Raw genomic sequence first — 21,460 nt, 5'->3', positions numbered from 1 at the left:
TAGAATGTGTTAAGACAATTATAGGATAGAAAATAGAGGAAGATGGAAAGGAATTGCTGAAACAATTAATAGAAGTGGAATACAAAAAGGGAGGTGTGAGGAGGTCGTGGAAATTAGTGAAAGAAGGATAAAATATTGAAATTGGACTGTGTTTTAAATGGTTTTTGTTTTGTTTTGTTAGTTGTATGCTAGTGTTTTGCAGTGTGTTTTTTTCATATTGTATTGTATTATTGTATGTTTTTTCTTTTTTGGTTTTTTGTAGTGTTGTGTTCAATCTGTTGGAAAACTAATAAATATTATTATATATATAAAATAATAATAGATAAATAGGTACCGCTCCAGCGGGAAGGTAAACGCCGTTTCCGTGCGCTGCTCTGGTTCGCCAGAAGCGGCTTAGTCATGCTGGCCATATGACCCAGAAGCTGTACGCCGGCTCCCTCGACTAATAAAGCAAGATGAGTGCCGCAACCCCAGAGTCGGCCACGACTGGACCTAATGGTCAGGAGTTCCTTTACCTTCACCAAACTTAAAACCATGGAGATACCTGGTATGAATAGAGACATTGGATTCTTATCTCATTATACATGATAAAGTTATTTTTAGCCATCTCACCCCTTGCTTTTTCCTGTAAGACCAATTGCAGTCGTTAACCACACCTATCAGGCAATCACCCATTCCCACCACCCTTCTGAGTAATACCCCTCCCCACCCTCTCACTATATATAAGGGTCTGGTGACTTCTGTTTCAGCGTATCTGAAGAAGTGTGCATGCACACGAAAGCTCATGCCAATAACAAACTTAGCCGATCTCTACGGTGCTATTGGAAGGATTCCGCCCCCCCAATTGCTTAATTCCACCTGCCTTTGTGTTTGCTCGTTTCCCAGAATCGCGCTCCTTTCAGAGAAAGAGGGGCGGAGCCCGGGCACTTTCGCTTTCGGTCCCCGCATATATTGAAGCCCTCGCCAGGGCAATAAAGCAGGCTGATTGGTCGCGACGACCTCCCATTTCCTGAAAGGGCAGCTGGGGCGCTGCAAGAGCTTTCGAGCCACAAAAGCGTCTTGCAATTCCCGAGTTCTTGCTCTTACCCCGAAGGCGAGGCTTGAGCTTCTCCTGCCGTCCCCTCCCGCCGTCTCCGCTGGGAACTCCGAGCAACGCTCTCTCTCTCTTCCTGCCGGCCTGCCAGCTCGTCTGCAAGAGGCCCGTCCCTGCAAAAAAGAAAACAACACCAAAAAGTAAGAAACGGCAGCTTCCCGATGTCGCTGTTGTTGTTAACCCCTAGCGCTCCTTTCTTTTTGCAAGGTAAACAAGGCGCGGGAATCTTAGCCAGGAGCAAAAGCAGCCGAGGGAGTGTAGGAGCCAATTCGGAGGGGCCGAGGGGTTTTTGCTCCCCCAATAAAATATTTGAGCCCTCACCCCCACCCCAAGTTGAAGGGCATTGCCATTCAAATGGGGTGTGTGCACCGTGTCATGTGATCGATTATGCGGGGTGGGGCTTACCCGGGCCTCCCCAATATTCAAGTTTTGACACACCTGCAAGGAAGGGAATCCTAGCAGCGGGGAGGTGGCTGGCAAGGAAAGGGTTAACCAAACATGCAAGTCCCGTGCCGCGCCCTCCCCGCTCCCCGCACTGACCTTTGCAATGGAGACTTTTGCTTTCAAGCCTGCAGCGTGCAGCTAGAACTTTTGCTTCAACTTTTGCCGATAGTATAAATAATACGTGGCTCTTGCAACAGAGGCACGGGAGGGGCGGGAATTAAAATGTTGGCACGCCAGAATGTATTCTTAAATGGGGAGGGGGGCAGTTCTGCCGGCTTCACATCAGTTCCGATAAAATGAAAGCCATAGGTGTGGTGCTGGGGGGGGGGGGAATGGTGACAGCATGGACAAAGTCTACTTCCAGGTGTGCATGAAAGAAAAATGACAGCATCTAGGACAGAGGTAGACTTGTCACAACTATCCTGAGAATGTCCAACTGGGTAACTTTCAGGTTCCAGAAGATATCTGGGATCCCAGTGAGGCGAAGCTGAATCGTGATTTGTGCCCTTCCTGAACTCTTTTTCCAGTCAGGTTCCACTCATTCACAGGCTCACAGGCAGAGACAAACTTGAATTGAATTGGACTACAAATCCCACCATCCCTAGCTAGCAGGACCAGTGGTCAGGGATGATGGGAACTGTAGTCCAAAAACAACTGGAGACCCAAGTTTGGGAAACACTGACTCACTAATAGGCAGAGACACACTTGAGTTTCCACTGTGTTGTGAGCTCCTCTGTTTTCCTTTTGCAGACCCATCATCTTTTGCACGATGGCCCCAGGGCAGGTCCACATGGCGGCTCCTGTTTGCCTAATTGAGAACATGCTGGACGGGAAGCTTGTGGTGAACCGGGAGGCTGCAGAGGTGCTTGCCAGGATCCGCCAGCCGGTGGTGGTGGTGGCCATTGTGGGGTTGTACCGCACTGGCAAGTCCTACCTCATGAACAGGCTTGCCGGCAAGAGAAAAGGTGACTGGCTTCATGAATATTCCCCGTTACTCAAGGGAAGGGCTGGAGTCTAGCAGCTTCGCATGAGGAGCAAGGCAGTGGAGTCTGGTGTGTCTGGAACAGGGTATCAGAGCCCCTGGGTTTTCTGCCTAGCCTGGGGAGAAGCATGGAGGAAGAGGTGTAAATTAATATTTATACAGAACCAGTGGAGAGATAGGACTTTGAGGCAGAGGTTTGGGGTCCCCACTCAGCAGAATTCACAGGAGGGTCCAGAAATACGGCAGGTTATTTTTTATTACGTATATATATACCCCAAGTTTCCTCCAAGGAGCTCCAGGTGGTATTCAGTTTTCCCCATATACATTTTATGCTCACAGAAACCCTGTGATGTAGGTTCAGCTGAGAGACAGCAACTAGGGTAGGCAACCTAAGGCCCGTGGGCCAGATGCGGCCCAATCGCCTTCTGAATCCAGCCCTCAGACAGTCCTGGAATCAGAATGAGTAGAATGTGTCCTTTTATTTAAAATGCATCTCTGGGTTATTTGTAGGACATAGGAATTTGTTCATTCCCCCCCCCCCTTCAAAATATAGTCTGGCCCACCACATGGTCTGAGGGACGGTGGACCGGGCCACAGCTGAAAAAGGTTACTGACCCCTGAAGGTCTCCCCGTGTGGATTCCAACTCTGTTCTTCCACATCCTAGTCCCAAGTTCAATGTGCACGACACTTTACAGCTTACATAGGTTCTTCTTTGTTATGTGCACTTAAGTTTTCATTCACTAAGGGGACAGGTGCTAGGGGTTTATACCAGAAAGAGTTCAACATCTGATCCCTCTTTACGCAGAAGTCAGGTCACATCTGCACCATAAACCTAAAGCCTGGGAACTATAATTTACTACTTGCTGAGCTACTATTCCCAGCACCCAAGCAAAATACAGTTCCCATGATTCTTGGGGTGTGTGTGGAACTCGTGTGCTTTAAAGCTATGATGGGGCTGTGACAAATGTTTCATTGAGTTCAGTGGGGTTTCCCAGTGCCCTGCGCCTTAAGCCATGGCACCTGTTGTTTTCTCTCTCTGAATCATTGCCTGCTCTTTCCTCAGGTTTTTGTTTGGGTGCCACAGTGCAGGGGCTTACAAAGGGCATCTGGATGTGGTGCCTCCCTCACCCCCACAGGCCTGACCTCACACTGCTGTTGCTGGACACAGAAGGGTTGGGTGATGTGCAGAAGGTGAGCTGGGGGAGATGGCAGCTGGCATGACAGCGGAAGACTAGCCCTTTCGAAAGAGCCTTGTGGCAAAATATGCTGACCTGGTGTTAAGAATACCACAACACACACGTAACTGGCTGTAAAGTAACATAACATTATATAATAACATTACAGTGGTACCTCAGGTTACATACGCTTCAGGTTACATAAGCTTCAGGTTACAGACTCCGCTAACCCAGAAATAGTGCTTCAGGTTAAGAACTTTGCTTCAGGGTGAGAACAGAAATCGGGCTCCGGCGACATGGCGGCAGCAGGAGGCCTCATTAGCTAAAGTGGTGCTTCAGGTTAAGAACAGTTTCAGGTTAAGTATGGACCTCCGGAACGAATTAAGTACTTAACCCGAGGTACTACTGTATATATAATTGTTATATCGAAACATCGCAAACCACAGTTCCTGGTGGCAATAACATATCATATTACTATTAACCTTCTATATGTTTTTATTGTAACGTCCAAGGATAGTCAAGTCCAAAGATTGCCAAGTCCAACGATTACAACGTACGGTTCCTGTGGGCAACGACATTTCATACTGATATCTTCCTTCTGCATCATCCTATGTCTTAAGAGTGTAACAAACTTAGTAACAATAAGGCAGCTGATGAAAGACCAGTTCTCAGGATACACCCTTGTTTCACCCATTGGGCTTCTTCAGTGACAAGGTTTTCAGGAGATTTTCCAGGAGGTTTTTTTCAGCCGAAATAGTCCACAGGAACGCAGAAGTTGCCAGTCAGAGACAAGTGTGTGTTGTGGTATTCTGAACATGATTTTTGTAATGAAGCAATTGTGGTGTGTGTTGACCTGGTGTTAATGGCAATGGTGTCTACCAGAGAGGTGGCAGAACTGAGTTCTGGCTGAAACCCCCCCGGTGGTATCTGATATTTATATTTCTGTTTCAGGGAAACACACAGAACGACTCGTGGATCTTTGCCCTGGCCATTCTGCTCAGCAGCACCCTGGTGTACAACAGCATGGGCACCATTGACCAAAATGCGCTGGAGAACCTGCAGTATCCTTTTGGGGCATCAGAAATCCCAGCTGGGCTTGCACGCTTGGCCTGGAGGAACTAGGAGGAGGCAGTTGTAGGTTGTCCCCCTAGGAGTTTCACTCCATGGGAGACAGATCTCTTGATGCAGAAGCAGGTGGGATGAACTCTCCTGGTCTGAGACTCCATGATGCTTAGAGTGGTCTGCAGGATGCTGAGGAACTATGGGGTGGTGCAGGAGGAAACACAGAGGGGATGCAGCCGATAGAAGAGGCAGGCAATCTCCCAGGATCGGAAGGTGGGTGAGGAGCTCATTGGGACACGCTGTGAGGGGGGTGGATCAGTGATTTACAGCTGCAAATTGGGAACCTCCACAGATATGTTTTACAGATAGATAAGGGGGTGGGGGTGCAGGCAGGAACTCAAGAAGGCATAAAATTAGGAATTGGCCTTAAGGTGTGAAAATGAGAGATGTCAGCCCCTTGCCACAAAACCCTGCCTAAATTACAATTGCAATACAGTCGTACCTTGGTTGCTGAATGCCTTGGAACTTGTGCATTTCTGTTCCCGAGCGATCGAAAACTGGAAGTGAGTGTTCCGGTTTTTGAATGATTTTCGGAAGCCGAATGTCTGGCACAGTTTCCGATTGGCTGCCAGAGCTTCCTGCAGCCAATCAGAAGCTGCACTTTGGTTTCCGACCGTTTTGGAAGTTGAACAGCCCTCCAGAACAGATTCCGTTCCACTTCCAAGGTATGACTATATGTGGTCTTTCTGTAGTGTAAATCTCTCTGCTCAAAAGCTGTATCATCATTTCCGGCCAGCCCACAACTGCAGGTTCAAACAGGCCCCAAACCAGCCCTGGAATTGTTTTCCTTAGCATTCCCCAGCTACGTCACTGAGCTGACAAAAAGGATTAAAGCCAAAGCTTCCTCCGGGGAAGATGAAGAAGAGGAGAACTCTGCCGAATTTGTCCGTTTCTTCCCAGACTTCATCTGGGCAGTGCGGGATTTCACACTACAGCTGGAGATAGATGGACACCCCGTCACTGAGGACGGGTACCTGGAGAATGCCTTGAGACTGCAGAAAGGTACAGTAACTGCAAGAAAGAAAATGCAGTGTCTGAGATGGGGAGAGGACACCGTTAGTTGAGAGGTACACAACTGATCTAAGTCAAAAAGGCCTAATATTCAGGTGGGTGAATGTATCGAGTCACATAGCCACTGAGGGCTAAAGAGGTTGAACTGATTTCCCCTGTGCTACATGGAGCAAGACACAGAGATATATCCCACCGGGTCCTGAGCCACATGTCTCTGGCTGCAGACTGCATTAGTAATAACTCTTCAAGCTAATCCTCAGTTGTGTTCCCAGGGAGGTTTACAAACGCCCTACAACAATTACAATGCCAATACCCAAATTGTAAAAGCTAAAAGCCACAAAATTGTGAAAATCCTCATAGCACCAGGTTACTTGCTTGTACAGTTGGACTGGGCTCCCTGAAACTCCTATGGCATAGGAGTCTTAACCGCTAATCTCAAATATACACATGTGAGCTGTAAGTGCGCTATGAAGAGGGAAATACACATACAGTGGTACCTCAGGTTACAGACGCTTCAGGTTATAGACTCCACTAACCCAGAAATAGTACCTCAGGTTAAGAACTTTGGTTCAGGATGAGAACAGAAATTGTGCTCCGGTGGCAGCGGGGAGGCCCCATTAGCTAAATTGGTGCTTCAGGTTAAGAACAGTTTCAGGCTAAGAATGGACCTCCGGAACGAATTAAGTACTTAACCCGAGGTACCACTGTACTCAGAGCAAGGCCATAACATTGGAGTGCTGAAACAGAGAGCAATATCCTAACTCTGTTTACAGCAAGTCCTGGGACCTCAGGTGTCAGTCGAGTTGGCATGGAGACTTGAATGTTTACAGGTAACCAGGTGAGTTTGCTCCACCAGGGAGATGGTTGGCACATTTTGTGTGCAATTTGGCGATAGTAACAGATTGTCTTGTGTACTCTCACTTCTTCTCCCCCAGGTAATAGTGAGCAAATCCAGAGGTGCAACATGCCCAGGTCGTGTATCCGCAGATTCTTTCCTTCGCGGAAATGTTTCACGTTTGACCGCCCAGCTAGCAGGAAAAAGTTGTCTCGGCTGGAGGAACTGGAAGAAGATGATTTGGAGGAAGATTTCTTGGAGCCGGTGGCTCGTTTCTGCCAACACATCTGGGAGACATCTCGACCCAAGACAGTCCCGGGAGGCCAAGTTGTGACAGGGAGAAGTAAGGAACATTTTTAAAAGATTGTAGGCTGGGGTTGGTGGGTAGGGAACCATTCTGAGTAAAGTAATTAGTTTTACCCAGTGCCGTTCTAATAATACTAATAACTGGTCTCAATCTGGGAACCCCTTGGATGGGGGGCTTTTTCCTCCAGAGCAGTTTGGGGGTGTAGGAAGCTGTCAGCTTGAGGTGAATGGTGTTACTCAGCTACCAGCCAAGAAGGGATCAGGTGACATCAGAAACCAATAGTGACCCACCTGACTGTAGAAAATGCTTTAGTTTGCCTTGCTCTGCAGTTTGATAATTTCTTTGTTCACGTCCAGGCTGAATTGTATGTAAACTGCTCACTTGATTGCCTGCTGAACATCATTTAGCTAGAATTTATTTTGAAAACTATATACACAGAATAAAATACAGTAATGATTCTGTGATGAAACCCAAATTCTACTTTCAGAGAAATTTGCTTGCGCCATTTGTGCAGAAAGCAACATTGTATGCATTGTTTTAAACTCTTACATCATTTATTATGCTTCTGCAGCAAGCAAGGACTTGAACCCATGACATTTGGCTACTAAGAAGCCTGTTCACCCCCTCCCCCTTTTATTTATTGAGAATTAATAGACCCAAACACTTCCATGCCTATTTCTGCAGAGTTAATTCCCCATGGTGCCGCTAATATAGGGGGTTTGTTCTTTGTTTTGTTGATGTTTTATTTCTTGTATTCAATAAAATATTGGTTCTGAGCTGGGTTCTGAGCCCAGTTGTACTGTTTCGTACTTATCACAGTGTGGCCCCACTGCTGCAGGATACACACTGTGCTGACAATGAGTTATGGATTGGGCTGCTTCCAGTTTTGGCAAGAACCAGAAGTATGGAAGGCAATAATACATATGTAGCATAGAGGTAAAGGTAAAGGGACCCCTGACCATTAGGTCCAGCCGTGACCGACTCTGGGGTTGCGGCGCTCATCTCGCTTTAATGGCCAAGGGAGCTGGCGTACAGCTTCCTGGTCATGTGGCCAGCATGACTAAGCTGCTTCTGGTGAACCAGAGCAGCACACGGAAACACTGTTTACGTTCCCGCCGGAGCGGTACCTATTTATCTACTTGCACTTTGACGTGCTTTCGAACTGCTAGGTTGGCAGGAGCAGGGACCGAGCAATGGGAGCTCACCCCATCGTGGGGATTCGAACCACCGACCTTCTGATCTGCAAGTTCTAGGATCTGTGGTTTAACCCACAGCGCCACCCGCGTCCTGTAGCATAGAGAGGTAATAATAATTAGGAATGAGATGTGGGTGCAGGGCAGAGAATAGTAATCTCTGCTTTTTAAGCATTCCCAAGTGCTTCCTTCATATTTCAGGTTATTTTCTACAGGCATGAGGGCTACAACATTACTTTTAAAAACATGTCTTCTCAGCCTCTTGTTTTGTGCAGAATATCTATTTCTTTTCTTTTATGAGAACAGTGGATGATGTGTCCCCAGTTATAGTACAAACGTTTGAAAGATGTTTGACTCGGGATACATTTCCTCGGCGTACAAAAGTTAAGCGGGATGGGCATCCCTGTTCTGCCATTTCTGATTTGGTGACTTTGCCCAATTCTTCCCTCTTCAGTGCTTCAGAACCTGGTGAAGACCTACGTCAATGCTATCAACAGTGGGGATTTGCCCTGCTTGGAGAATGCCGTGCTGGCCCTGGCAGAGATCGAGAACGCAGCAGCTGTGTGTGATGCCATTTCCTGTTACGAAGAGCGGATGGGGCAGCGGTTGAAGCTGCCCACGGGCTCCGTCAATGAGCTGCTGGCGGTGCACGCCGAGTGTGAGAGGGAAGCCACTGGCATCTTCATGGCCCGTGCCTTTGGCGATGCGTTGGTAAAAAAATCACAAGAGAAGCTTGAGGTAAATCTGTTCTCCTTTTAAAAAAAACCACACCTCTGCCAGCGTGGCATATCAACCTCTGCCTGAAGTTGTGTTGAACTGCTGCCAGTCAGTGCAGAAAGAGTCATAGAATTGTACAGTTGGAAAGGGCCACGAGGGTCCTTTACTCCAACCTCTGCAATACAGGGATATTTTTACCCAACATGGGGCTCAACGTGGTTGCTCAACATGAGACAGGATTAAGAGTCTGATGCTCTACTGGCTGAGCTGCCCCAAGGATAGACAATACTGGTCTGACTCTGTACGAGGGAGCTTCCTGTGTTCCTACATAAATGTTAATTGGCTGAAGGAAACGTTTAGAAGAAAATAAGATCTGGAAAAAATAAATAAAACTTAGCAGAATACAGTGGTACCTCAGGTTACAGATGCTTCAGGTTACAGACTCCGCTAACCCAAAAATAGTACCTCGGGTTAAGGACTTTGCTTCAGGATGAGAACAGAAATTGCGCGGTGGCAGCGGGAGGCCCCATTAGCTAAAGTGGTACCTCAGGTTCAGAACAATTTCAGGTTAAGAACGGACCTCCAGAACGAATTAAGTTCTTAACCTGAGCTACCACTGTAAACACTTACCTAGCGTAGCTCTGAGCATCACAGCTAGGAGGGCCTTCCAAAACTCGCACGGTTTTCTAAAAATCTCACTTCAGAATGGAGACAGCCTCTTGTTATCCAAAGGCAAAAAGGAACATAGAAAGGTGGCATAAAGCAGGCCAGTGTAAATTAAGCTGGTGTAAAATTATACACCAAACTCCATTGAGCTACTACTTGCCTAGCAATCCTACGCCTGGCAGAGGTAGAACAAACCTTTAAAATAAGTGTTTGAACTGCACCATCCTCTTGGCCATCTGAGTTTTCATTGGGTTTCCAGGTCATATGACTGAGCAGAATAGACTTAGGATTCCCCCCCCCCCCGGTCCTGCCCCCATCATGCTCCTTAAATGCCCTCTTTTCAGGCTTTAGGCCAGCTCGAGATGTGAGTCATGGCTGAACCGGGATCAGGGGGATACTCTGGAGTATCCCTGACTGAACCAAGCATGAGGGAGCGAAGCCAGCATAGCTTGCTTGTGTGGGGAACTTCCTGGCTCAGCCAGAGAGCCGCTGGATCCTAGCCCGTTCATCGTGGAGCATCTTGCTGTAGGATTGCTCGCTTAGTTACCTGTGAAAGACACATTCTCCAGATGAAATGGAAGACAACACATATCCCAGAAGACTGGTAGGATTGCAATTTGATAAGGTACGCACTTAGTTTTTAACTTTAGGAAAGGTGGAGCCAGACAATTTAAACTGGCCTACATTTTAGAAATGCAGCCGTTATAGATCATTGATGTTGTAGCCAGTTCCCACGATTTTTGGTGGGAGTGGGGACAGCTAAGTCAATTGAAATTTGTAATGTAGTTTTGATGTGGCCTTGTTAGTAAGTCTTTCCACTAAAGAGGAAAAGCTTTTTCATCATTATTAACAGATCATCTTTCTGCCAATTTTCTGTCTCTCTTTTTTTTTTTTAAATTTTAATAGTTTTATTAGAAAAAGGATTCACGTTACATGTCAAACTTCAGATACATATATACATATCATTAAAAGGTAGGAAAAAAGAAAAAAGTAAACAACAAAAAAAGAAAATTACAAAAAAGAAAACACTCTGAAGGGAAAAAAAAACAAAAAAGGAAAGAACAAAAGAAGAAGAACAGTAAAAGAGACAGACTTCCGTTCAACTTGGTCCAGGATTACACAATCGTTAAATAATATTTGCAGTAGAACTTACAGTAGTGTTTAACATCGACGGTATTAATTATCTTCTGCTGTTGTATTACTAATACCCATATTGCTCTCAACATAAATTAAAAATTTCTTCCATTCATCTTTAAGTTTCGTAGTATTATTTTGCCTTAATTTCTGTGTTAATCTCGCTAATTCTATGTATTGATATAATTTCACTTGCCATTCTCCGGTCGTAGGCATATCGGGGGATTTCCATTTTTGTGCAATTAGGATTCTCGCCGCAGCTGTCGCATATTGGAAAAAGATTTGATCTGATTTTTTTATTTCCTCACCAATCATACCTAAAAGAAACAGCTCAGGTATCTTGGGGAAATTATATTTTAAATTTTTTTTCAGTTCATCATAGATCTTTCCCCAGAATTCCTTCACTGCCTCGCAGGTCCACCAAATGTGGAAAAAGGTCCCAACCTTCTCTTTGCATCTCCAACAGCTATTATCGACAGTTTTATACATCTTTCCTAGCTTAACTGGGGTCAAATACCAGCGGTACATCATTTTCTCTAGGTTTTCTCGGAGGGTTGCACACGCTGTAAATTTTATACCCTTCCTCCAGAGTATCTGCCATTTATTGTAATTGATATTATATCCAAGGTCTCTATCCCACTTCACCATCGCGCCCTTCACCAAATCCTCTCTTGTATCCCATTCCAATAGTTGTTTATATAATTTAGAGAGGTGTTTATCATTACTCTCTAAGATTTCTATCTGGAATCTTGATTTTTTATCACTCATCCCCTGTTTTTTGTGTTCACTCCACAGTGCATTAATCTGATGGAAGTGAAACCATTCTTTTATCTTACCTTTCAACTCGTCATAAGACTTCACCTTCCAACCTTCTTCTGTCTTAGTTAAGAGATCCTCATAGGTCCATCTTTCTCCCATCATGTTCGGTTTTTTTATTTTGACAATATCCACTGGGGAGAGCCACCAAGGGGTCCCTTTTTCAATTAGTTTTTTATATCTATTCCACACCTCCAATAGTGAACCTCTAATTATGTGACTAGAAAACCCTCTGTGGATCTCACCTTTCCCCTGCCACAGGTAGGCGTGCCACCCGAACCTAATATCAAAACCCTCCAGGTCCAATAGATCAGTGTTTCTAAGGGTGGCCCATTCCTTTAACCAGCTTAAACAAGCTGCCTCATAGTATAACCTTATGTTCGGTACCGCAAACCCGCCCCTCTCTCTTGCATCTGTCAGGTATTTAAACTTTATCCTGGCTCTCTTCCCCTGCCAAATGAACTTAGTCATAATTCTTTGCCAATTCCTAAAACGGGTGGTGCCTTTGATTATCGGGATATTTTGGAACAAAAATAATAACCTTGGGAGGATGCACATTTTAATCGCCGCCATCCTCCCCGTCCATGAAAGCTTCAGCCTCTGCCAGATGTCCAGATCTTTTTTTATTTCCTGCCAAATCTTATCATAATTATCTTCTACCAAATTTATATTTTTTGGAGATAGCCAGATTCCCAAATATTTTACCTTATTCACAATTTTTATACCGGTCCTTTGTTCCAATTGGATTTTGTCCTCGATAGCCAAATTCTTTGTTAAAATTTTTGTTTCCTTCCTGTTTCATCTAAATCCTGACAGTCTGCCGAATTCCTCTAATAGTTCTATCACCTTACATACACTGTCCACTGGTTCTTCCAGGGATAGGACTAGGTCGTCGGCATATGCCTTTAGCTTAAATTCTTTCTTTCCAATTCTTATCCCCTTCACACCCACTGCATCTCTTATTCTATTTGCAATAACTTCCAAAACCATTATAAAGAGCAGGGGGGATAAAGGGCAGCCCTGCCTTGTACCTTTCCCAATCTTAAATGATTTAGTTAGGCTGTTGTTTATAATCAGCATTGCCTGTTGTTCCGAGTAAATTGCTTTAATTCCTCTCAAGTAGGGGCCTTCTATACCTGCCTTTTCCAAACATAGTGATAAGAATTCCCAAGAGACATTATCAAAAGCCTTCTCGGCGTCTATAAAGATTAGTGCGGCTGGGATGTCTATCCTTGTATCTAAATATTCAATGATATTTAATATATGACGCACATTATCTTTCTGATGTCGATTAGGGAGGAATCCCGCTTGGTCTTTATGGATGTATTTCATTAATAACTTCTTGAGTCTACTTGCCATTATATCGGCAAAGATCTTATAATCGTTGTTAAGCAAGGAGATTGGCCTATAATTTTTTATATCAGTTTTTTTATATCAGTTTTTTATATCAGGTGGGAGTGGGGACAGTAAACTCAATTGAAATTTGTAGTGCAGTTTTGATGTGGCCTTGTTAGTAAGTCTTTCCACTGAAGAGGAAAAGCTTTTCATCATTATTAACAGATCATCTTTCTGCCAATTTTCTGTCTCTTGTAGCAAGAGCTGAAGCAGAAAAAGGAAGAGTTCTGCAGGAAGAATGAGCAGGCATCTTTTGACCGCTGCTTTGCCATGCTGACGGATCTTTCCCAGGAGCTAGAAGATGAACTCCGGATGGGAATTTATTCTGTGCCTGGTGGCTACCAGCGTTATCTGAAGAAACGGGACGAAATAGAGAAGAAATACCACTTGGTACCTGAGAAAGGAATTCAGGTAGGGCAGGAAGCCAGCATTTCTGTGATATCCAAAGAATGAGCATTCTTATACTGACTGAGGACAGATCCAAACTTTAGACCTGGAGTGCAATACTGTGAATATTTTCTTGGGAGAAAGCCCCACTGAATTCAATAGGGCTTGATTCAAAGTGAATTAGTTTGTTCGTCTACTTACCAAAATGAATAAACTCTGTTCAATGAAAAATATATTAAATTGGTTTACATAAAATAGTTTAAAAGACTTGTAGGCTATGTGAGAAGGATTAGGGACCACTATTATCAATTTCTCAGCGCCTCATTAAGATACAATTATTAATTTACTATACACCAATTTTTGCCCTTAATCACAATATATAATCTCGTCTGTCCCCCCATTATACTGTAAAATGAATAACTTTTGCTCTCAATGTGTTATCAGGCAGACAAAGCTCTTGAAGAATTCCTGAAATCCAAGCAGACGGTGGCAAACTCTCTCCTTCAGATGGACCACGCCCTGACCGACAAAGAGAAGGAAATTGAAGGTGCATATCTAAATTATATGTATTAGAAAGTAAACGTCATGGCCTTCTCTGGCTGGGCTGAGTTCCCAGGGAAGGGTTACAGTTGTGGTACCTTTTTACAGAATGGCATAGCGACAGATGTAGTATTCTCATCTTCAGGCAAGGAGAGAACATTGAACAGAACACAGGGTGAAGGGGAGATAGCGGCGAGGGATGGCAGCCCCCTCAGTATTCATGTTGTCTCTTTTCCTTCACTGGCCCCCAGCCCAGCGCACTAAGGCCGAAGCAGTCCAGCTGCAGCAGAAGCTGTTGGAGCAGGAGCAGGCCAGACTGAAGCAAATGGTGGAGGATGAGAAGCGAAGCCACGATGAACAGCTCCGGCTGTGGAAGGAGAAGATGGAGAAAGAGAAGAAGTTGATGGAAGAGGAAACAGAAAAGATGATACGGCATAAACTCAAGGTAAAGAGAGCTGAGTCAGATGCAGACTGACCCACTGGAAGATTCAATATTTAGGCCAGGGGTGGGGAGTCTGTGGTCCTCCAGATGTGGCTGGAGCCAACTCTCACCTTTCCCAGTCAGTATGGCCAGTGCTCATGGACCAGAAAAATCTGGAGGGTCCCATTTCCCCTGCTCCTGCTTTCTTTTTAGGATGATGCATAGAAGCCGAATTCTTCCTCCATTCAAGGCCAGATCTAGTTCACAGATAGCCTCCTTTACCCTTCTAAATGTCTCAACATAAACCATACATTCCCGGATATACCATCACCCTCTTTATACAGGCCACATAACCCTATGTCTTTCAAGCAAAATCAAGAACAAATTACCGTATTTTTCGCTCTATAACACGCACCAGACCATAACACGCACGTAGTTTTTAGAGGAGGAAAACAAGAAAAAAAATATTCTAAACGAAATAGTGGATATATGATTTTTGTGGTTCATGCTGTGGCCACAGACATGTGATCTGACAGTGAGTTTGGAGTAGCCCAATGCAAAAATCCTGAGGATCCATGTGGATGCATGCTTTGTAACCACGGAGGAGGGAAGGAAGGGGAACCATGGATCCTCTGCTTACGACTGCAGCAGATCCCCCCGCCACCCGCAGGCATTCACTCCATAACACGCACAGGCATTTCCCCTTACTTTCTAGGAGGAAAAAAGTGAGTGTTATGGTGCAAAAAATACAGCATTTAGTGCTTTAAAGGTGATTGCTGTCACCTTGATTTGTGCCTGGAAAATCCCTAACTAGAGAACCTGCTTTAAAATGGGCATAATATGCTCTTACAGGCAAGAAAACTGCACTGTCTGGGAGCTTTTCAGTGACTCACTGTGGCTTGGTAAAACCTAGGTTCCATATATTCAATAGACGTTAGCTGGCGTTTCTACAGTACTTTTCCTGAGTGTTCAAACAACTTCTTATACAATTTCTTTGTTCTCTTTACAACAACCCCTTCAGGTGGGTCAGGATCTAATTTTGCCCATACAGTATAGGATGGAATAGTCCGCATAGTACCATTCAAATGTTAGTGGCCTCCAGCTCCCATCGGCCTCAGCCAGTGGTCATGGATGATGAGAGTCCATTAATATTTGTAGCGTTGACTGTGGCTCTTATCTGTGAAGGTATGCGTCCAGCTGGGATTGAGAGATATTGGCTTGCCTGAGGACACAGAGCAGGGCTGAGCTGAATTTTGTTTGTTGTGCATAGCCAAGCTCCTGTTGCTGTTAACCACGTCATTTTTGCACAAATCCCTATATGCTCAAAATAAAAAAGCAGGTCTAGTTTGGAGACAGTTGGTTTTATGGGAGGCCATTTGGCAACACAGTGCAGTGGGAAATGCATTGGTTGGCTACGAAAACGCAACTGCCACACAAAGTGGTCAAGGTCTGGCCTGATCCCATCCCTGTTCATAGATGCTGACCCATTTCTTATCCCTCCGTCAACTAAACTGTCTCTGTGTGCTTCTCAACTTCCCAGGAACAAGAGGAACTGCTGAAGGAAGGATTTCAGCAGAGGGCCAATGAGATGGAAAGTGAAATCCAACGTCTCAAAGAAGAAAGTAATAACTCCAAGGTGGCCCATGTGGTGTCTGCTGTAGAAAAATTGTTGTCAACTGCTGCAGCTGTGGGAACACAGTTCATACAGTACAGGATGCAGAGTAACATGCTTTCCAGTGCTCTAAATCAACAAAAGAGTGAAAGTGCACCACAGAGTGTAAAAAGCACACCAAGGAGTGAAAACCCACCCGAGAATGTAAGGAGCACACCAAAGAAAAAGTAGTTCCAGCATGGGAATAAATGGGGCTAGTTGTCCTTAGTTTTCTGCTGACTTCCCTATCTTATCACCACATCCACACCTTCATTGCAGTGTTATGTACAGATCAGTGTTTGAAATTCTCCAAGCGCATTTAGCACCCGGTTACTGGCCACTTTGGGACCAGGGGAAGGTGGATGCCTGGGGATCTTTAGCTCTTGCCTGTTTTAAACATCCTGTAGAATTCTCTGTAATATTTTATCTGCACAATCAGAACAAATTTCAGGAACCAAAAAGTTGTATTGAAAAATATGACCTTTGAGCTGCCTGGCCCCAAAATGGCAACCAGACATTCTGTTTTTGGCGACTGTAACCTGTTGGTATTTCCCGCCTCCGATGCTGCAGGTGAGATTGGTGTCAATCACATGCCTGTCTGGGAAGAGTGGGGGAGCAGAAGACGGCCTTATCTCTTCCGCTGTATGTACTGTTTTAAGGAGTCATTAGGCGCCTAACTTATATATCTGAGTTTCTAACTGGCTAGAGAACTAAGTGAATTGTTGTGTCCAACTTGTTTTCTTATATGCTATTTCTTTTCAGGCATGCAAAGCCGTATAGAAAATAAATAAATAAAATAAATGGCCTGGTCTCTGCCTATAGCCTTATGATTTTATGCCTCCTTCCAGCAACTCTTGCAGCCAAGCTGGTGCCAAATGTATGCTTTCCTTTGGACTACATCAGTGAGGCTGAGAACCAGGGTCTTGTCGGCTGGGCAGCCCAGGACCTCCATGCACACTGCCCAGGGTTGCATCATGGAGAGGTCACTTCAGTGTTGCTAATGTAGCAAAAACAACACGGGAGACAGCAGCTAAGTTACCAGTCTCTGCAGCCACAACCGGTGCTGTGATTTTCCAGCGGGTTGGCTTCACCCCCGGAGGTGCACTCCATTGTCTCTTGAGACAGATGCCAACAAATGGCACATGCAGGGGAAATAGCAGAGGACAGGCATGAAAACTGGGCAAAAGCGGGGAATTAGGCAAAACCACAGAGTACTAAAAAAAAGCCTGGCTGTCACTCACTGTTTGCTGTTCAGGGATTAATGGGAAGTTTTTTCACTGTATGAAATGTGAAACTTGATCACTGATAATCAGGCATTTGAGACTGTACAAGTAGATGACTGGCCCAGCCCTGTCAATAGGCGGAGTGACACGGGTGCCTCAGTAGGCGGGTGGTGAGGAAGAGAAGGGAAAACAGCAGCAGTGGTGGACCTTGGGCTCTCAAATTCCAGCAGAGCCCTGTGCAAAGCCAAAATTTGGTTCCCGCTGCGTCTTGGGACTCCATTCTAAATAATAGTTGTGGTGTCCTCTGCGGTGCTTCCAAAGCTCTGCACCCAGGGCGACTGAACTGGTCGTGCTCTCCTAAATGTGCCTCTGGCAGCAGCCTACCCAGCCATTCTGACTGAGGTCCCCCTGCTGCCACTAGTTCCTCCTTTAGGATGACAAAAATGAATGTGTCCCTCAATTTGCCCTGAGACCTCCAAGCTTCCCTGCTGCCTTCATGTGTGGTGGAGGATGCTGCCTTGTTACCAGCGTTTAAATAATAGTCAGCTGCCAGTCCAGTCAGCTACTTTATGTGGACTGTGCCTCAGGCGGCAAAATGTCTTGGGCCAGCCCTGGGAGCAGCCGGTTCATTAGACTTCTAGCCTTCCATTTTGCTTTATCCTGTGTCAAAAGTTACCTCTCCTTTCTCAACTGTACTATTTCCTCAGTGTGATGAGAGCTCCTCAAAAGGAACCCAAAGAATTTTGGGAACTGTAGTATGCCCCCACAAAGCTGCAATTTCCAACACCTTTAACAAACTACAGTTCCCAGCATTTGGGGGGGGGGAGTTTTGTGACACCCCCAAATCAGCTGACCATAAATCATAAAGCCGATGCCATGTCTGTGAATAGCTGAAAGGCAGATTTTTACAGCTTTTGAGCCATCTTTCTTTCCTCAGTTTGGAGTTTTAAGTGCTAATGTGAAAATTAGTGCCCCAGAAGGGTGTGGACCATGGGTAGGCAAACTAAGGCCCAGGGGCCAGATCTGGCCCAATCGCCTTCTAAATCCGGCCTGTGGACATTCCGGGAATCAGCAGGTTTTCACATGAGTAGTGTGTGTCCTTTTATTTAAAATGCACCTCTGGGTTATTTGTGGGGCATAGGAATTCATTCATTATGTTTTAAAAACCAAAATATAGTCCAGCCCCCCACAAGGTCTGAGGGACACTGAACCGGCCCCCTGCTGAAAAAGTTTGCTGACCCCTGGTGTGGACGCTATTTTTCTTTTGCCTTCCCCTGTGTCAAAGTTATTTACCCAGCTCTCAACAGTATTGGTTTTTCCCCCAGTGTGGTGTGTGGGCCCTTCAAAAAGCACATCCTCCCACTCCAAAGAATCCTGGGGGCTGTAGTGGAGCCCTCACAGAGCTACAATCCCCAGCACCTTGAAGAAACTACAGTTCCCAGGATTCCTTGGGGAGTGAGTAAGACCTGCTTTGAAAGTGCTTGGAAAGCAACAGAAGCAACAACACAAATCTCAAAGCAGCTGCTTTGCACATGCAGGTCCCAGAGGAAAAGGCTGCAGATAAGAATGGGGCATCAGGATTTTGGGTATCCGAGGCTTGGGATGAGAAGTCTTAAACAATATCTGTATCTGTTTCAGGGAGGCATGGAGAAGGATTCATGGGTCTTTGCCCTGGCCATTCTTCTCAGCAGCACCCTGGTGTATAACAGCATGGGCACCATTGACGAAACAGCCGTGGAGAAGCTCCAGTATCCTTTTGGGGGCACCATCAGTTCCAACCAGCCCCACAAGATTGGGAAGGCAGCTGGATGTCTGTGTAGGACAGCACTTCCTGGGGGGAGAAAGCTTTTGGTGTAGTCGCAAGTGGAGCAAACCTTCCCTTTCCAGGTCTGCCTTGGAACACAAAGTGCTGGGGGAGTGCAGGGGTGGGGTGGGGGCAAGGAAACATGCAGGGCATGTAGCTGATGGGGGTGGGGCAGCCAGCCTGCCAAGGATCAGGTGGGCAGGTCACTGGGGCAGAGCAGGGATGGGGAGCCTGTGGTCTTCCAGGTGTTGGTGGACTCCAACTCCCATCAGCCCCAGGATGGGAGTTGTTTGCTCAGCCACATCTGGAGGGCCAAATGTCCACCCATCCCTGGGTTCGTGCTTTCGGAATGAATAGATGAGGGTCAGACCACCCATGAACTCAACTGGATAGTTGAGTACAGTGGTACCTCGGGTTACATATGCCTCGGGTTACATACGCTTCAGGTTGCAGACTCTGCTAACCCAGAAATAGTACCTCAGGTTAAGAACTTTGCTTCAGGATGAGAACAGAAATTGTGCTCCTGTGGCGTGGCAACAGTGGGAGGCCCCATCAGCTAAAGTGGTGCTTCAGGTTAAGAACAGTTTCAGGTTAAGAACGGACCTCCAGAACGAATTAAGTACTTAACCCGAGGTACCACTGTATAGGGTCCGCATTCTCCACAAAAAAGGAAAACAAACACCTGCCTGGTGTCTCAATCCAGAACAGGACTTCAGTATGGAGAAGCCAAGGGCTTTGACCAGTTACCCCTGCTGTGGTCCTGATTCAGATTGGATCAGGATCTGGGTGCGTATAACCTGGAAAAGAGGAGACCGAGAGGAGACACGATAGCCATCTGCAGATCTCTCAAGGGCTGTCGCACGAAAGAGGGGACAAGCTTGTTTTTTCCGGCTCCAGAGGCTAGGACCTGTACTAATGGATTCAGGTTTCAAGAAAGGCGATTCCGACTTAACATCAGGAAGAACTTTCTGTCTGTCAGAGCTGTTTGACAGTGGAATGGTCTCCCTCCCTTGTGGACTTTCCTTCCTTGGATGTTTTTAAGCTTCTGTCATGGATGCTTTAGCCGAGTTCCCTGCATTGCAGGGGGTTGGACTAGATGACCCTTGGGATCCCTCCCAGCTCAACGATTCTATGGCATATCACAATTTGCATGGCAAAAAGGCACCATTGAAATGACTTGGATCTTTGCCCCACTTTATTTTGCAGTGCTTATTGCAGGTATGAGGCTCCTGGTCAAGACTGGGATTGCAGGGAGAGCAAAGGGTTAAATGTCTCCTGTCCCAGGATCCTGATCTGTATCTCTCACACTGCACTGACAATTTGTGTGTGAGTGGCACACCTTGCATTAAATGGCAGGGCTACACAGTTAAGGTCCTGTAGTTTCACCTTCAGCTGCAGTTCCTGTTGGGAACTCCCTGAAGTGTGCTTCATTGGCAGGCAGCTAAATAAGGGCATCTAGGAACCCCGGAAGCAAGCAGGAATGGGAATGGGCCCAATTATGTGTAAAGCAAGATATGCGAGGAGGGGTTAGGGCCAGGTTCAGCTGCAAAGCCTTGCCCAGACTGTGGGGGTCAGATGGGATTTGTTGTGTATTGAGTCAAAGGATTTGATAGAAGACTCTTATGGCTCATAAGTCAGCTCCACGAAGGTACCCTTGCCAGAGTGAGACTTACTCCTGCGGGCGACCTCACAAATTCGATACCAATAAACAAGGGAGTGCGCCAAGGATGTATATTGGCTCCCTGCCTATTCAACCTTTTCATCAGCGACATGCGAGCACCCCTAGTTAACTCATCTCCAAGTACACACGCGCCTAGACTAGTGGATTACCGCTGCCCACTCCTTTTATATGCGGACGACGCGGTAATTCTATCTTATACACGTGTTGGACTAACCAGAGCTCTGAAGATCTTTGCCACGTATTGCCAACTCAATCAATTAACCATCAACCATGCTAAGTCCAAGATTCTGATTTTCTCCAGAAGCCGGAGATTATACAAATGGAAGCTTGGTGGAGCAAAAATAGAGCAAGTCCTAAAATTTCAATATCTAGGAGTTATTTTTCAATACAACTTGGGATGGAAAGCTCAAATTCAACACCTACTTAACAAGGCCAAAACCCTGTCATATGCGCTCCTCCGATTTTTCTTTTCGGACGGAGCTCTGCATGTTCCCTCGGCCCTAAAGGTGTTCAAGGCAAAAGTGGTTGCAGTGCTTGCTTATGCTGCTCCGCTCTGGGCCGTGATGACAGACCTTGCTCCCCTTGAGACTCTGCAAAGCCAATTCCTACGTCGGCTCCTAATGCTCCCCCTGTGCGTAAGCAACGCAGCCATGCGACTAGAATTGAAGATCGCATCCTTAGAAACTTGCCTGTGGAAGCAAGTCTTCAATTACTGGTTATCATTGTGGCATAGATTACCAAACCATTACCTTGTCCAATGCTTATGGCGAGATGAATTCTCCAGCCTTTGGACTAGTAGAATTCATGCCAAACTCCTGAGTTATGGAATCTCTCCCTCAGATTCCCTACAACTAGACCAAAT

The 21,460-nt window shown here is 45.9% G+C and overlaps 2 protein-coding genes across 2 annotated transcripts in view; both read left to right on the top strand.

Annotated features, from left to right (window-relative positions):
- Window positions 1-21,460, top strand: part of LOC310712458 (guanylate-binding protein 1-like) — a 64,383-nt gene that overhangs the window by 34,864 nt on the left and 8,059 nt on the right. The window lies entirely within an intron of this gene.
- LOC310712444 (guanylate-binding protein 1-like) lies at window positions 1,192-16,691 on the top strand. The gene is made up of 11 exons (XM_083515506.1): window positions 1,192-1,233; window positions 2,288-2,502; window positions 3,584-3,711; window positions 4,647-4,756; window positions 5,620-5,819; window positions 6,764-7,006; window positions 8,618-8,901; window positions 13,090-13,302; window positions 13,723-13,825; window positions 14,070-14,263; window positions 15,780-16,691. The coding sequence occupies exons 2-11, from the start codon at window positions 2,307-2,309 to the stop codon at window positions 16,080-16,082; spliced, it is 1,974 nt and encodes a 657-aa protein (XP_083371632.1). The 5' UTR covers window positions 1,192-1,233; window positions 2,288-2,306; the 3' UTR covers window positions 16,083-16,691.

Source organism: Podarcis liolepis (assembly GCF_965112155.1).
Source record: "Podarcis liolepis genome assembly, chromosome: 7".
NCBI classification, from domain to species: Eukaryota; Metazoa; Chordata; class Lepidosauria; order Squamata; family Lacertidae; genus Podarcis; species Podarcis liolepis.
Note: the sequence above shows the minus strand (reverse complement) of the source record. Positions and strands in the feature narration are given on the sequence as shown.

Bases quoted from the DNA above. Each gene is read 5' to 3' on its own strand.
- LOC310712444 (XM_083515506.1), top strand. From the start codon at position 2,307: ATGGCCCCAGGGCAGGTCCACATGGCGGCTCCTGTTTGCCTAATTGAG. The intron at 5,820-6,763 runs GTACAGTAACTG...CTTCTCCCCCAG, and splicing joins TGCCTTGAGACTGCAGAAAG to GTAATAGTGAGCAAATCCAG. The intron at 13,303-13,722 runs GTAGGGCAGGAA...ATGTGTTATCAG, and splicing joins TACCTGAGAAAGGAATTCAG to GCAGACAAAGCTCTTGAAGA.